Genomic DNA, 15,695 nt, shown 5'->3' with positions numbered 1-15,695 from the left:
CCCTCGTTTACATGTCAATGAGACAATTCTGGACTCATGGAACCCCTAGGGGGAGGAGACAAGAGGGGGACACACTGGGAAATTCCCCACCTCCCTCTGCCTGACCCCCTCCCATAGCTCAGGCTTCATTCAGCCTTGCCTCCAAGACCCCCTCCCTCCCAAAGGACCCCTTTTACCCTTTCTCAGTCTTTCCTTCATCCCTTTCGCCCCTGCCACTCCCCAAGTCTGGGGTCCTCTCCCATGCTCATCCCCTCCTCGCCTTGTCCCCTCCCAGTGTCCCTCGGTTCTAGGCCAAGGCCCACTTGCCTAGTCCTTGCTGCTCTTGTCTCTGAGCATCGTGGGGGTCACCCACTGGGAGGGACCAAGGGCCCAGCCAGCTTTGGGCCCTGCTAATGTCAGAGCACTGGGCCTGATGAAGACGCAGAGGCAGGGAGCACCCACTAGCGAGGCCGTTCTGCGGGCTTCACACTCTGGCCTCACTGGCAACGCTGCATTAGCAGCCCTAATGTTGGGACAATGCAGCGATTTTCTGCCTGTGGCCACTCAAAGCCAGGCGCAGGCTGGGCCTGCGGGGGCCACACAGCGACATGTGTCCCATTAAAGCGTGCAGCCCGCCCGCAGGACCACAGCCAGGCTTACACCTCAGGGCCTTGGGACTGGGCGCACCCCTGCACCAGAGTGCACCCTAGGCTCAGGTGTCCTCTGGCCTGGTTAGGACCCAACTCACTCTTCCAGCTTGGGGGTGAGGGGCAAGCTGCGGCAGCCTCAGGCCAGGGAGTCAGAACTGCCTTCCCCACCTCCAGTCCTGGGTTTCCAGGCCGGACAATTCAGACCCTGAGGACCTTTCCCCTCCCCCACAGGGCCTGGGGTTTTCTTTCCTCCGGCCTTCTCTGAGTCCCAACAGACGGGAGGTGGCGTGGGGAAGACCACCCAGCATCTGGGGAGAGCGCCATTTTGCACTTTAGGAGGTCGGGGACCCCAACCCCTTTTCATTATTCTGGCCTTAGCTGGAGGCCCAAGGGGCTCACTGGAGGAAGGCCTGCCCTGGGACAGGTTAGGCCCCACTCCAGGACTCCCTCGCTGGCCGAGTATGGCGGTGGGAGCCGGACTCCAGTAGATGTGACAGACAAGAAGGCTGAGGTCCAGGAGAGACCCTGCGTTCACACCTACACAACTCCCTTTCCTGGGCTCTCATAGCCTCAGTTTTAGGGTTGGAAAAATGGGATTTCGAGTAATGCAGACCCCCACCGCTGCTTAGGAGGTCGGTGGGGCAGTCGCGCCGACGCAGAAGTTCTGCGGTGGAGCCCTGCGAAAAAAGCATGAACAAAACGGCCTTTGCAGGGCCTCCGCGCGAAGGCGAGAGGAAATTGCTAGGTTCTGGGTGGGACGCCAGCTCCCTGCGGCCGGGGCATCCCTCCCGCCCCCACCTCCGCGCGGGATATTGGAGGCCCTGCGCTGGAGCAGCGTTCCCAGGCGCCAGGCAGCGTGGAGAATCGCGCCCCGCCCTCCTTTCAGGCTGAGGCTGCGGCTCCGGCGGCTCCGGCGGCTCCAGGGGTGCTTCTCTCCCCCGGCTGCGGGGCCGGAGAGCCAGATCCGGGCCGGGCCCGGGGCGCGCGACGCGGCTGAGGCCGGACGGCGGGCGCTGGCACGCGCCAGGCAGCTTGAAAGCGCCGAGGCCGGCCGGGCCGGAGCGGCCTCCGTGCACTCACTCTGGCTCGGGGTGGCGGCGGCACCGTACAAAGATGCTGTGGGGAGGGCGGGAGGCGCGGCCCGGCACAAAGGGGGCAGTCGAGTGTTAAGGGCATTGTGCTGGCTCCACAAAGCTGCGTCCGAGCCCGCCCCCTCGGGGCCATACTCGGGGCGCCCCGCCGCGCGCAGGCTTCCAGCTGCTGCACATCTGCACCGAGGCCCGGCGCGCGCCTCGCTCTGGCGGCCCCCCGCCCTCCCGCGCCCGCTTCCGAGCTGCGTGAGCAGCGGGGCAATTTGTCCTCTAATTATGATCCATCCCCATAAACCGCCACCCGCGCCTTTCAACTCCGGTGCATTAGCAAACCAATGGCACTCGTGCTCTGGCCGCCCGCAGCGGGGGCGCGGGCCCGCCCCCTCTTTAGAGCTTTAGAGTTAGGGCCGCCGAAAAGGGGCCAGCGGGCCACTCCCGCCCTCGCTCCGCACCTGCAGCCCCTCGGGCCTCCACTCCTCTCGAGCCCGTGCCCCGGGATCCCGGCTGCGCTGGGTGGGGCCGCTCACGTAGGTGGCTTAATGTTTCTTAAGCAGTGGAAAATTGACCGCAAAATGCGCTAATTCGCAATGTTCTGCTTTGACTGTAGGAGGCGAGGCCCGCGGGGCTGGCTAGCGCGGGAATCGCAGCCGTCAAGCTCCGCCCCCGGCCGCGCCACCGGCATCCGCCTCCGCTGCCCTCCGCTCCCACCCCGGCACCGCGCTCTGCGCTCCTTCCCGGCTCGGCATGTCCTCCGGGTGGGGTCTCGCCACCTAGGCTGATTTCCTGCAACCTACTTTCCGAGTTTACCCAGTCCTAGCGCGGCTCCCCCGGCCGAGGGTGGCGCAGACCTCACGGCTGCAAGGAGTCCCGTGCACGCTCCAGCTCCCCATTTTCCTGTGCTCGAAGACAGCTTCCTCCACCCCATCCCCACTTTACTGCAATTTGGGCTCCTTCTTCTGGGCAGCCACTTCCCCCTCTAAGTTAAGACAGATCTTTGCATCGGGCAAGGTCATTGGAAAAAATAGTAGATAAGTCTGTGCCGAGATCGCTCTCGGAAAACCAGGCTGGGGACCTGATTCGGTCCCTCCCCCAAGCTGTTGGCCTGTCCCGCGCCTGGGCATCTTACGCACACTCAGGCAAGGGCGGGGAGGCGTTTTCCGAGGCGGGACAGCTGCAGCGGCTTCGCCCCGCGCCCTCTGCGGCAGCTAGCAGGGCGAAGCGCTCTCGAGCTGCCAGGAAGGCCATGGACCAACTGAGGAGCCAGGCTTACGCAAGCTGGGATGTAGGCCACTGACGTCCTTTCCATATTTAGGATCTAGAGTCCCCAGGACGCCTGGAAAGGAGCACAAGTCCAGATAGAGCTTTGGGAGCCCCGGGTCGCTGTCACTCATCCCGGAGCCCTGCGGTCAGCCAGGAGCACTCCGAGCCCTCTGCTTGCTCACGCTGGGGGATTTAAAGTGAGAAGCGACTAGTGTCTTTGTTCTCCCTTCCCCATTTGGCTTTCTTGACTTTGGCAAAAGAAGAAAAAAAAAAGAAGAAGAACATTACAGAACGGGTCAGGTCTAGAAAGGAGGTGGAGAGGGGGTTTGCAGGCCCCCGGACAAGAGCCTTGTTAGACGGCCATCCCTGGTAACGGCCCTGTGCACACTGGATGTGAACCCCTTCCTTCCTGCGGTCCCCAGGCATTTAAAGCAACCAGTGAATGTGGCAAAGGCCACTGCGGGTGTGGCGACTGGCGGGAGGAATGCATTGTCTCTCGCTGCGGTTGCATTTCAAAGCAGAATGAAGGGATGGATTGCTCCTGTAATTAACTATTGGGACACAGCGAAAGCACTGGAGAGACTCCGCCGATTGTCAGCAGATGGGGTTGGAGAGGCTGCAATTGTTTAACTCTCTTTAGCTGTGTTGGGCCTCCGAATAGCCTGGCAGCCAAGGGTCCTCCAGAAACAAAAGCTGGGACTCCGGTGAGTGCATCAACACTGAACCGGGCTGGCCCAGCTCGGGGAGAGTGAATTCAGAGAGACCCCCATTGTCCCAGCCTTTTGTGTTTCTCCCCAGTTGGCTCTAATCTTTAAATATTTACCCGGCCGCTTTGTACACTTATGACTTACGCACTTGGGGCCGATGTGCTCATAAATTACGCGTCATTTACCCATTTCCTGCCTAGAGAGAGGAGGCTTTCATGCCTGGAGCCCAGGATGGCCAGGGGAGGGGAAAGAAAACTTTTGGAGGACCAGTATTCCCTCCAGGGAAGAACTGCAGCCACACTGGACAGGCCCCTTCAGGCATCTACGTGGGAACTGGACAGGCCCAGGCCTGTGAGTGACAAGGGGCCCAGGAGGCCACTCTAACAACAACTGACTGGTGACCCACCAGCGGGGAGGAGGGAGAGGCCAGCTCTTGGACTTTTTTCTACTTGTCGTCAAGCTTGGAGAGGAGCAAACTTTTTTTTTTTTTTTTTTTTTTAAACACAGAGCGCTTCATGAACCTGCGCGTCGTCCTTGGGCAGGGGCCGTGCTAATCTCCGCAGCATCCCAGTGTTAGTATATGTGCTGTCAAAGTGAGCACGAGGAGCGAACCTCCTCCCGGGGAGCTGGGTGGGTCGAGGTGCTTCATTAACGCTCGTCCTCGCACCTGCCTCCCGCTTGCTCTGCAGCAGCGCCCCCTCCCCATGGTCTCTCCTGCTCCGTAAAGCCACCCGATTTAAGAAAAGGAAACCTGGTTCCGTCTCAGCCTGCAGTTTAACTTGGAAAAATTGAGGTGGTCCTTAGGACTCTTTAAACAGGAGGGAATCTGACTTCAGGCAGGATGGAGAGCCACCTCAAGTGGTGGGTGGAAAGCAGGATGGGGGGGCGGGGGCAGGGGTGGGGGAGGGAGTTTGGGGGGAGCCTACAGAGGGATCTTCCTGCATGAGAAAGGGCTGCCTTTGTGCTTGCCTCACAACTCCTAGAACAAAACACATTCAAATGCTTATTTACAAAAAAAAAAAAAAAAAAAAAAAAAAAAAAGGCATTGAGGCATCCCAGGGCTGAGTTCTCTTTTATTTTCTTATGTTTTTATAGGCTTGTTTTTCCCCTGGCCCGGGGCATGACAAACGGATCACACGGGAGAGCTGGGTGCAGAGTGGATTTGTCTGATCCGATTGCTTTCCTCTCTAGTGGGAAAGCAGGTCTGTGTGTGTTTCTGCCTGTATTTCTGTGTGAATTGCTGTTTCTCTGTATGCCTGTGTGTATCTCTGCGTTACTGTCTCTGGGCCTGTGCCAGTGTGTGCATATTTGCTTACTTGCATTTCTCCTCCATCACTGGCCTGTGAGCCCTGGGCCCTGATAGATTCAGCAACTCCAGTGACTTCTAAAAATTCCCCCTCCCTCTGGTCTGGCCCTATCTGGGAGAGGACTGTCTTCCCTTTTTCCTTTCTCCAAGATGTGGTTGGTAGGGTCTAAGGGGAAGTGATGGGAAGAGGAGAGAGGATTGCTTAGGCTCTCCAGTCTGGATTACATTACTCTGTCCCCAGAACAGGGATGGTCATGGGGGGAGGGTGGGGAATCAGGGCCAAAAGTCATTGTGCAGAGCAGAAGCCAATGGCCAGAGACGGAGCTTCCTAGGAGCAGCTAGCTCTCTGCGTGAGGACCAGACTCATTCCCAGGAGTGAGTATGCAACGAGTGCCCTCTAGTGGCGCCGAAGCATCCTGGTGCAGAGGGCGAATTCTTGAGTTGGGGAGACTGAGAAACTGGGCAAAGGCAGGAGCTTGGCATAGTGGCCAGGCCTCCTTCCTACATAGTACTAAGTAACTTTGGGTTTTAAAACATTAAATCTTTCAATTACCATCAACTGAGTTTAGCAAATGTCTTCTGAGCACCATTTAAATGTGACACTAGGCTTTAAAAAATGTTGTCAATACCTGACAGTGAAATCGGGATCATCACTTTACAGAAACTGAGGCTCGTAGAGTTGATTTGCCCAAGGTCACAAAGCAGGACTGCAGCAGTGATTCTAGCCAAGATTCTAGCCCAGGCTCTCTGTCCCTCCCTAAGCCCGGCCGCCCAAATGCCAGGCCTCCTTTTGTCAGATCCTGTGGGGACAGAGGAGAGAGAGCAGCCAGGGGCTCAGCCTGCCTGGCCTCAGTGCTGTCTGACCCAGGATACTGGGTTCCAGCCTCCCGTGGGGCCTGTCCCCTATTTTGTCTCAGGTTTGTTTTCTCCTGCTTCTGTGACTGCAAACTGTGCCCGCTTTCCCTCCCTCCCTTCCCTTAAATGCCCTTGCTCTAATTTCCAGCGGCAGGCAGGCTGCAGGTCCCCGAGGGCCCCAAGACCTAGCTGCGGCATCTCTTCCATGCAGACTTTTAACCCTCTGGCCCGCTCACCCATGGTCCCTTGCTGCTGTCCCTCTCTCCATCCTTACTGGGCTCCTGCCTCACTCTCACCCCGCCATAGTTTTTTCTAGTCATTTTGCTGACCTGCCTTTCTCCTCCACCAGGGCTCTGTAGCTCCCCAGGTGGGGGCAGTAACCCTTTAAAAAAGTAAAGAGCAGTTTCTGATTACAAAAGCAATATATGTTGATTGTAGGCAATATGGAAAATAGAAAAACATAAAAAAGAAAATAAAAGTCACTTGGAGTTTTACTACCTGAAAGTAACCATTGTTAAATAATTTTGGCTTCTATTTCAGTCAAACTCGCACATAACTTTTTTTCCTAAGTGAAGTCGGAGTCATACTGTAAAGTTTTGAATTCTGCCTTTTAAGAAACGTAATACATGAGTCGTTTCACCATCCGCCAATATTCTTCCTCAACCGGAACTGAAGTGGGCGGTCATTCGTGGATGCCCAGGGCTGGGTTTTAGGGTGCCCTAAGGGCAGTGTACCCAGGCCGGCGCAGCGTGAGCTCTCAGCGGGCGCTCAGGGACCCTGCCGAAGGCGGGCGGGGAAGGGTCACCGCGCTGGGTCCCTGCGTGCGGACTCCTAGGGGTGGGGGATGGGACCGGCCCCGCTCGCGGCTGCTCGCGGAAGGTGTCAGTTTGGGACAGAACCGCGCGGGGGTGGGGTCTCTTCATATTTCGCACGATTCCTCGGTCAGGGACGTCCTGGAGTTGGGGCCGACGCCTGGCACACGCCAGCGGTTCCTCCTCGGCCCGGGACCCAGGCGCCCTGCAGCCCCCGCCCCGCCGGCCGCGGCTGGGCCTGTGTGCGCAGGTCCCCAAGGGGCGGGGACGAGGGGCGGGGCGTCCCCGGGGGCGGGGCGCTCCCGCCAAATTCGGGCCCCAGCCGCGCGGCGCGGCGGTATCGCGAGAGCTCACGCGCGGCGCGAGGCGCCCGGCAGCTCCTTCCGGGCCGGCGGCGGCGGCGCAGTGCGCAGGCGTGGCGGGCGGGTTTCCCCTGGCTACAGCTGGCGCCGCCGCCCGCTCGTCGGCCGCCCTGCGCCATGGCGGGCTGCTCGGCGCGGGCTCCGCCGGGCTCCGAGGCGCGCCTCAGCCTCGCCACCTTCCTGCTGGGCGCCTCGGTGCTCGCGCTGCCGCTGCTCACGCGCGCCGGCCTGCAGGGCCGCACCGGGCTGGTGCTCTACGTGACGGGGCTCAACGCGCTGCTGCTGCTGCTCTACCGGCCGCCGCGCTACCAGGTGCGGCCGGGGCCGGGCGGGCTGGGCGCGGCGCGCGGGCACCTTGCTCCCGGGGTCCGGGTCGGGGGCGACCGGGAGAGGGGCTCCTTTCCCCGGCGTGTTCGTTAGCCGCGTGTCCAGGTGGCAGGAGGGACTCCGCCTCGCAGGCTCGGGGGCGTGGGGCGCAGGCCCCCCTACTCGGCGGAGCCGGTGGGAAACGGCAGTGGGAGCGGTGCGGCAGCTGCGCGTGGGTTGGGGAGTGAGCCAGCCAGCCTACGAGTTCTTTTACGTAATTTAAGGTGTGGAGACATACCTGCTGCCAAGGCCGAGGTCAGAGGCCCCGCAGTTACGGGAAGGGGGCCGGGCTCAGAGTCCCGGGAGCCCCGACGTGGTTCGCTGCGTGGACTTGGGAGAATCCTGCCGATGAATTAGGTTCTGGCAGTTTCCCCACGGCCCTGATTAATAATAGCGACAATAATTATGATGGCAGCTAAAACTTATGTAGCATTTACTCTTAAAGTGCTTTACATGGGTTACCCTCACGGCATTTCTAAAAGGTAGGTACTGTCATTGCCCCCATCGTGTAGGTGGGGAAAACAAGGTCCAGAGAGGTTAAGCCGCCCGAGGCTGCACCTCAGAGAGGGGTGGGTGCGGGATTGGACCCGAGGCACCCGTGCTTGGCCCTCTTAACTTCTGAGTAAATGGCTCTCCGTGCTTGCCAGTGGCATACTTATCCCAGGAAGTAGGATGTATGCTCATAGAACAGCCAGGTGACAGCTTCTTTGGGTCCCTTTTAGATAGCCATCCGAGCTTGCTTCCTTGGCTTCGTGTTTGGCTGCGGGGTGCTGCTAAGTTTTAGCCAGTCTTCTTGGAATCACTTTGGCTGGTAAGAAGTCCTTTGGGAACAGTGGGATTGAGGCTGGGGTGGGCGGATCGAGGGTCAGTGGTGGCATTCCATTATCCTTGGATCTCCTTGTCTCTGACTGACTGAAGGCTGTTTAGGGGTCTGTGGAAATGAGGTCTCTATCTTCCACCTAGATTCCCACATCTTGGACCTTAAGAGCTTGTGCCCATCTGTTGGCTTCTGCTGCAAGCAGAAATGGGTCTCCCTGGCACCCTTCCCACAGGTGTCCTCACCTGGAGCTGCAGCTGCTGGGACCCATTCAGTAATGTGATGAGCCCTTCCTGGAAGAGGGTCCAGTTCCTCAGTGATGGGAAGGGGCAGGGCTCTGGCTCACCTTCACAGGCCCCTTCCATCTCCAGTTTCTCCTCGGTCTCATTAAGCGTGTCCCCCACGGCCTGTGTAGGATTTTTCCCTACACGGATTTCAGTCCCTTGAGCCTTCTAGTCCGTGACCTGGATATAAACCAGCAGCTTCAATATAAAAAGCTTTATCTCCTATTATCAACACTGTGAGCCATCTAAACCTTTGTTGCTGGGATACTTTCAGTTTTTTGAATTTTTGTATTTGACATACATCACTACTGTATTTTGTGATTCCCCTTTTTCATGTTTTACTGTGTGTAGAGTAATTTTTAAAGGTCCGAAGGGCCCATAATGCCTTCCTCACCTATGTTTGTTTTTTGCCTATGACATTCAAAGTGTAGTCTCTTTAAAACCCCAGTTTCTGCAAATCTGAGGGAGTAATGAATGCTACATATAGGTGCCTGAGGTCCACTCTCAGACAGGTGATAACAGGACCTCAAAATAGAATTCAGGGCCAGTTCCACAGACCCACATTTGTACTTTGACTTATAGCTAACTTGATTCCCTTGCTCCAACTTACCTTTTTTTGTTTGTTTTAAATAGGTATATGTGCTCCCTGTCACTGTTCCACTATTCTGAATACTTAGTCACAGCAGTCAATAATCCCAAGAGTCTGTCCTTGGATTCCTTTCTCCTGAATCACAGTCTGGAGTACACAGTAGCTGCTCTTTCTTCTTGGATAGAGTTCACACTTGAAAACTTCTTCTGGCCAGGTCAGTGTGCCCTTTGGAGGGGAGGTGGGTGGCTTCCACGCAGGCTGAGGACAGTGATGTGGGTTCACCTCTCAGATCTAATCTCCCCGAGTGACTTTCCCCAGACCTCTATCCTCACTAAGCTCTTTATAAAGGACGGGCTTGTGAATTCCGCTTCTGGATTTCGAATCGAGGACAGATTGACCTTCTGTCCTAAGCCTTGCATAATGTAGTACGCCATCTGATAGGAAGTTCCTACCGTTGATAGCTGTAATCCTAATTTTACAGTCAGACGAGATTTGGATCTCTTCGTTTTCTGTGACTTGAGACCTTCCATATGAAGATTGTATTAGCAAAAGCCTCTGTGTCAGGAACCTACTCTCCAGTCGAACTTCCCATAACAAATTCAATCAAATGGTGTAGTTCCCAGGATTCGATAAGGGGCCAAGGCGGGAAACACTGGGTCCTTCTCTGTATCACTTAGCTGTCCTAGTCTCCAAGGGGAGGACGGGAGCATGTGGCGGAGGAGGTGGAATGAGAGTCCATCAGCTCTGTGCCATGGCGCTGTAATTGCATTATTGGCACTTTAAATGGATGGACAGCGCAACTCCGGGGAATGTATTATGCTTAGACTTAAATTTTAATGTGATGGCGAGTGCTAATTGCCCACTAGCGTGCTTGCAGCTGTTCCTGTCTTTGGGAAAACAGGTTCATTTTAAGCATCCAGAGGGGAAACTCAACAGTCCCGTGTCTTCACCTCCCGTTTGTCCCCCCGTCTCCTGCAGAGCTGAAGCAGATCACCTGGCTCAGCGCCACGGGCCTGCTCATGGTGGTCTTTGGAGAGTGTCTGAGGAAAGCAGCAATGTTCACAGCTGGTTCCAATTTCAACCACGTGGTGCAGAATGAGAAATCGGAAACCCATACCCTAGTGACAAGTGGAGTGTACGCCTGGTTCCGGCATCCTTCTTACGTCGGGTGGTTTTACTGGAGCATTGGAACTCAGGTACAGTGTCAGATGTGATACTGGTCTCCTTGGATCTTTTTCTTTTTTTACTTTTTTTAATCAACATATAATTCATATACCGTAAAACCCACCATTTCAAAGTGCACCATGCAGCAGGTTTCAGAGTGTTCACAGGGTCTTTGGTTCTCTTTAAATAGGTGTGTGTGCTCCCTGTCATATTGCAACCGATAACTAAACACAAGTCCAAAGGTAAAAAAAAGTCCTTAACATTTTTTACCATGTACTTAAAATCTGGGCGTCCTAAACGTGTAAGCTCTCGGTGACTGAGTGCCGTCACCCCATCTGCCTACCCTTCTCTGCCTCTTTACCTTCGATCTGGAGCACCCCATTGGGGTGAGGACGGAGATGGCGCTGCCATTCGAGTGGCAGCTTAGCTGATTTTCATTAGAAGCTGCTTTCGATGAGGCCAAGGTCATGTATTGGGCTTAACCTGAGCTACAGAGGTTTGTTCCCTCTCAGGCTGAAGACGGAGCCTTGTTGTCTTGGTCCGGGAAGGGCTTGGCCAGAGAATGTGAATAGAGTTTAGAAAACTCTGTCCTGCATGCATGGTCCCTTGGGGACTCTCTAGTGGTCACTCCACAGCATCTACTGAAAAACTTGCATTTCTGAAATTTAAGATTCCTGCATTAACAATCAGTCATATTCCCTGGGAACCAATCAGTTACAGTCGAGTCGTGTAATCTGCATAAATGTTAACTGTACACCTAAGGACTAAGTTGAGAGTTTTTATACTTGACCATACACCTTTTCACACTTTGACCCAGCACACACGTATGTGTGAAAACGGAGCGAGTCTTTCCCGGAACGAGTGACACCCTCGCTGCGTACAGAGCAGCCTGGTTTCTATCTCGTTACTGTCTGGAATGCTGGTTATAACGCACAGATTGGTTCCAGGGCTCAGTAACAGGTCGTGGCCCGAGGCTGGGAAACCCCGCCGGGGGGCCGAGAGGCTGCGCGTGCCTGCCCCGCGCGTGGGCACGGGCCCTGGACTCGCTGACCAGGCCCGCCGTGGCTCTGGCATTCACTGATCGGCCTCCCTTTCCTCGCGAGTTAGGTGGGGCGGCAGCAGCACCTCCTGTCCGCTGTGGGTGCTGCGTGGCCGAGCGTGTGCTGGGAACTGTACAGTGGCAAGAATGAGAAGTTGAGGCCATGTGCCTGGCTCTCTTAGGGGACGTCATGCACTTGGGGAGGATACACGTCCCGAGGGCAGAAGTGGGCGGTGGGCTCTCCAAGCAGCACGGAAGCTCCGAGCAGCACGGAAGTTCCCCGAGAGCTGGGGGATGCTCTTGGCCTGGAGGGACTGTTAGGCGCTTGGTCAGTTCCCAAAAGAAGTGATGAGACCACAGGAGTAGGGAGGGACGAGGCAGCCAAAGGGGACGCGCTGCGGTGGGGGCAGGGGCAGGCCAAAGGCGGCCGGGTTAGGCCCCTTTGTGCCCCGAGGCGATTTGATGATGAGTGATTTTGGAAGCTCAGTTGGCAGCAGGGGGCATGGGTAGGCTCTGGGGCTGGAGGCAGGGGGCCAAGCAGCCGTGAGGTGGGACGGGCAGGCGACAGGCTAGGAGCCATGCGGGAAGGCAGTGTGCACCGCGTGAATCAGTGGAGGTGGGAGTAGGGGTAGCTGTTGCCCCCTGACTTGAGGGTTGACGTCCGGGAGCTTAGTCTTTCCTTTTAATAGATGACCTCGGGCACGGGGGACGAGTGTCTGAAAAGGGTGTGAGAGAAGCCACAGCGACGAGGGTTCCGTTCCAGTGGGGAAGTGACTGCGTGATTTCCCGTCATGGCTCCCTGGCGGCGGCCCGCAGACCCTTCTCGTTTCCCAGCCTCGCGGGCCCTTGGCGGGAAGCCCCCTGTGGGTGTTTGACGAGCAGACGGCGCGCGGGCTCACAGCGGCGGTCCCCCTGACCCTGGTCACCTTTGTGGTCCCTGCCAGGTGGTGCTGTGCAACCCCATCTGTGGCGTTGGCTACGCCCTGACGGTGTGGCGCTTCTTCCGCGATCGAACAGAAGAGGAGGAAATCTCACTGATTCACTTCTTTGGCGATGAGTACCTGGAGTATAAGAAGCGGGTGCCCACGGGCCTGCCTTTTATAAACGGGGTCAAGGTGGGCCTATGACACACCGCGGGCCGGGGCGCCTCCCGCCACACGCAGCCCAGGACAGAACGACCTGTGGTCGGCCACTCCGCGGAACAGATTTTCTTAATTTTCAATTCCTCAATTACTCTCTGGAATATCGCTCAGGGCCAGATGGTCAGAAGGGCGGAGGCCCAACGGCCCCACCGACTTCCCAGAGCAGTCTGTCTTGGGGCTGAGTCAAGATGGGGTGTAGGTTCAAGACGGACAAGGAGCGAATAACAGCAATATCCAGCAGCGCCCTCCAGACGTGCCCCGGCGCGAACCCAGGCCACGTGCCGTCCCTTCCAGGCCACAGCATGTTCAGGCTGTGACCAGGACCCCTTGGGAGAGGCGGACTCATTCCTGTGAGTGAGGCTTCTTCAGCAGGAGCGGGGCGTGGGCATCAGTGCTTTTAGCGTTAGAAATACATTCAGAATCTTCAACCGAGAAACACAAACAGCAGAGCTTTAACCCCCTCATTTCTGTCTGTGAGTGCATGAGCATCTCTGCAGTTTTATAGACACTTCCTTATAAGGCACTTTGGCTTTTCGTATATTTAACTGTATTTACATATCTATTTTTTATAAATCGCAGTATAAATTCAAAGGGGACTCCAACCTTTATTTGGCAGAAGGGAAGCACCAACACGCAGACCGTTGGGCCGAGCAGCTCTGGGCGACCACGGGCTCCTGCTTGTCTCCCAAGAAGGGGCTGTTATCAGTGACAGGCATGTCAAAGTGTGTCATTTCCCTTTAGCCTAAGAAATGCTCACGGATCACCTCTGTGCAAGGCGTTGGTAAATGCTAACAAATACTGCTCTCCATTTTCTTGAGGTTTTATTCATATTTTATAGCCAATAGTTTTGTGTTTTGATTTAAATCTATTAACTATTGATTTCTATGTGTTGTTCTCAAAAGTTCATCGTCCCTAACGCTATTTCAAACTGTCTTCCGAAGGGGAACACACACTACAAAATTCAGGCAGGCTGACTCATGAAAGTCTGAAATAGAGCAACTTATCCCAACTGAGATTTAGTCATATTTTTGTTTTTCAAGTTTGGGGAGATCGGTTGGCTTTATGAGTCAAGCAGACACACTTTGAAGACCCTCGCTCATCCTGGACTGCATGGGAACTTGGTCTCAGTGTGAGAGCGGCACTGAGGACGTGTGAACGTGAAGGCGGCCATGGCCCCTAGCCGGGCACAACTCGGCCACGCCACACAGCTTTTGAGCAGCCACTTTACCTTTCTGTGCCTAGACCCCCCATTTGTAGAATGGGGTCAATACCACCTACCTCACAAGGGAGTCGTGAAGACTTAGAGGAACGATGTCAAACGTTTTTAATACTTAGATGAGAGAGAGGACATGAATGGAATGGATACTGTCTAAGAGTTACACAAAAATGGACATTCGGTGAACTGTACCAGATCCCGGACATGTGTGTTCAAAAGAGCATTTTACCAACTCAAAATAGTACTGATTTCTAGATTTCATGGCCTAAGTAATTCTTCTTTGTTAAGTATACCAAAGAGGTTTTTGGGTTTGTCGATTACTGCTGTGACACTCGCTAGCGTGAGGAACTAGAGACCTGACCAGCGGCCCTCAGGGGGGTGGTGTGGTCAGCTGGCCACGGCCGCTGATGCCGGAGCCCTTGGCGGCAGCTTCCCTGGGACGTCACTCCCCATGGGACGTCAGCATGCACTTTGCAAACTCAAGCCGGATGGGTTCTAAGTGTGTTCTCCAGACCGCGCTTGGCGAAGCAAATGCCACTCAGTAGGACTACAGAGTGGAGGGGCGGTTGGGGGTGGCCGCCGTCCCCAGGTCCTTGAGGAAGGCCGCTTCCTTGCTGCATCGAGTGGGCGTGGGCCCAGCTCTAGCGATGCTTCCGGGCTGTGAAGTTGTCTTTTTAGTAGCCGGGGAGCAGCGGATGGGCAGCTCTAGCTTCATGGGTGGGAAGTCGGAGGCAGTGGCCTCCACCGTTCTGCTGGGCCAGGAGCTCAGCAGGGGCGCTCCAGGGAGACGCTGCCCTTATGCCACCGGAGGCTTGACATGCTCTGCTTCAAAGAGCAATCCTGTGGGTGCAGGTAGCGAGGACATTCACACCCAGCTTTGTAACCCCAGGGCGGAAGTGGGCAATTACTTAGGGATAAAAGATGAGCTCTTTAGGGACAGGGTTTGACAAGCGATTGACTTTCATCTAGTACTGAGACCTTCAGATTATTTTTAACTGTATAAATTTAGCAGTGACTGTGCACGCAGAGAATCAGGTTAATGAGGTGCAGGCTTTTGGGTATTCCCGAAAGCTTTTCGGGTTAAGGCCACGTCTCCAGCTCCCTCAAATTAAGAAACTGTCAGGAGATTTTGTTTTCCATCATGGGTTTTAAGGTGGAAAATCTTAAGTGGAACACAGGCACTGCACGGAACAAAGCTCCTTGGAAGCCGCGTAAAATGACACCTTGTACAAGGAATCGCAGGTTGCGCTGAGGAGGGCGGTTTGCGGGGAAGAGGGGTGAGCCTGGCAGAGAGCCAGAGGGCACAGCCCCAGCGCCCTGCGTTGGCGTGAACTGCTTCTGGAGCCTAAAAGTAATCGGTTCAGCTCCTCCATCCACGCCGCGGTAACAGGCTAGGCTCAGTGGGGTCTCGGCACAGCTCGTGGTGGTGGCGGTCCCTCAGCAAGAGGTACAGGAAACCACTGTCCCTCCTCTGCACTTTCTTACTGCCTTAGCTAGCTGTGATCTCCCGCCATTTTTGCTTCCGTAGTGACGCGGTGAGGCTAAGCAGCCTCAGCCTCGCAGGCGTGGTGGGAGAGGCTTGCTCTGTCCCCTGCTACGAAAGCTTGACAGCAGCGTCCTGGGCCTGGAAGACCGGCTGCCGGGCGGGGGCGCCCCGAGCGCCGGCTCTGGGAAGCTGCCCGTAGCCAGGAGAGTAACTTAATGGAGTAATTATTCTACTCTTCTTTTTACATGCAGAAATGTTTATTTAAATATTTTAAATTAGATTTTCTTTCACAGATACTGATATTCTTTCCGATTCGTAAATAAAACTGTACTTGATTTCACTACGAATGACAGTGTGATTGTTTGGGATGCAGAAGCGCTAAGGTCACGTCCCTTCCAGCTAAGCAATGTCCAGAATGTACAGCATAAAACCAGAGGTGTTTTGCCTACTCGATTCAGTTCCCAACAGCCGCCTCTCACCGGTTGGCAGCGGCGGGCTTTCCCGCCCTCCTGGCTGCCGGGGAGTTGGCGATGCCCTGGCCCGCGCACGCCGGGCTGGCACCTGCAGGCG

General features: G+C 55.8%; 1 protein-coding gene and 1 non-coding gene across 3 annotated transcripts; one reads left to right on the top strand and one right to left on the bottom strand.

Moving 5' to 3' along the window:
• Nucleotides 1-4,184: 4,184 nt before the first annotated feature.
• Nucleotides 4,185-4,288, bottom strand: LOC118606453. Its single transcript, XR_004952405.1, has one exon. It is a non-coding gene; the product is annotated as a U6 spliceosomal RNA (small nuclear RNA).
• Nucleotides 4,289-7,080: 2,792 nt separating this feature from the next.
• Nucleotides 7,081-15,472, top strand: ICMT (isoprenylcysteine carboxyl methyltransferase). Of its 2 annotated transcripts, none has more exons than XM_036228080.1 (5): nt 7,081-7,334; nt 8,111-8,199; nt 9,123-9,292; nt 10,057-10,274; nt 11,971-12,203. In XM_036228080.1, the coding sequence occupies exons 1-5, from the start codon at nt 7,140-7,142 to the stop codon at nt 12,010-12,012; spliced, it is 714 nt and encodes a 237-aa protein (XP_036083973.1). In that variant the 5' UTR covers nt 7,081-7,139; the 3' UTR covers nt 12,013-12,203. The 2 variants fall into 2 exon arrangements, with proteins under 2 accessions (XP_036083973.1, XP_016020837.1); XM_016165351.2 differs by lacking the exon at nt 11,971-12,203 and adding an exon at nt 12,226-15,472 and having other exon boundaries at nt 7,086-7,334.
• Nucleotides 15,473-15,695: the final 223 nt, after the last annotated feature.

The sequence above is a fragment of the Rousettus aegyptiacus genome, unplaced genomic scaffold (genome assembly GCF_014176215.1).
Source record: "Rousettus aegyptiacus isolate mRouAeg1 unplaced genomic scaffold, mRouAeg1.p scaffold_m13_p_1, whole genome shotgun sequence".
NCBI classification, from domain to species: domain Eukaryota; kingdom Metazoa; phylum Chordata; class Mammalia; order Chiroptera; family Pteropodidae; genus Rousettus; species Rousettus aegyptiacus.
This window is presented reverse-complemented; position numbering and strand designations above follow the sequence as displayed.

Bases quoted from the DNA above. Each gene is read 5' to 3' on its own strand.
- ICMT (XM_016165351.2), top strand. From the start codon at position 7,140: ATGGCGGGCTGCTCGGCGCGGGCTCCGCCGGGCTCCGAGGCGCGCCTC. The intron at 8,200-9,122 runs GTAAGAAGTCCT...TGTTTTAAATAG, and splicing joins TCTTGGAATCACTTTGGCTG to GTATATGTGCTCCCTGTCAC. The intron at 9,293-10,056 runs GTCAGTGTGCCC...CGTCTCCTGCAG, and splicing joins TGAAAACTTCTTCTGGCCAG to AGCTGAAGCAGATCACCTGG.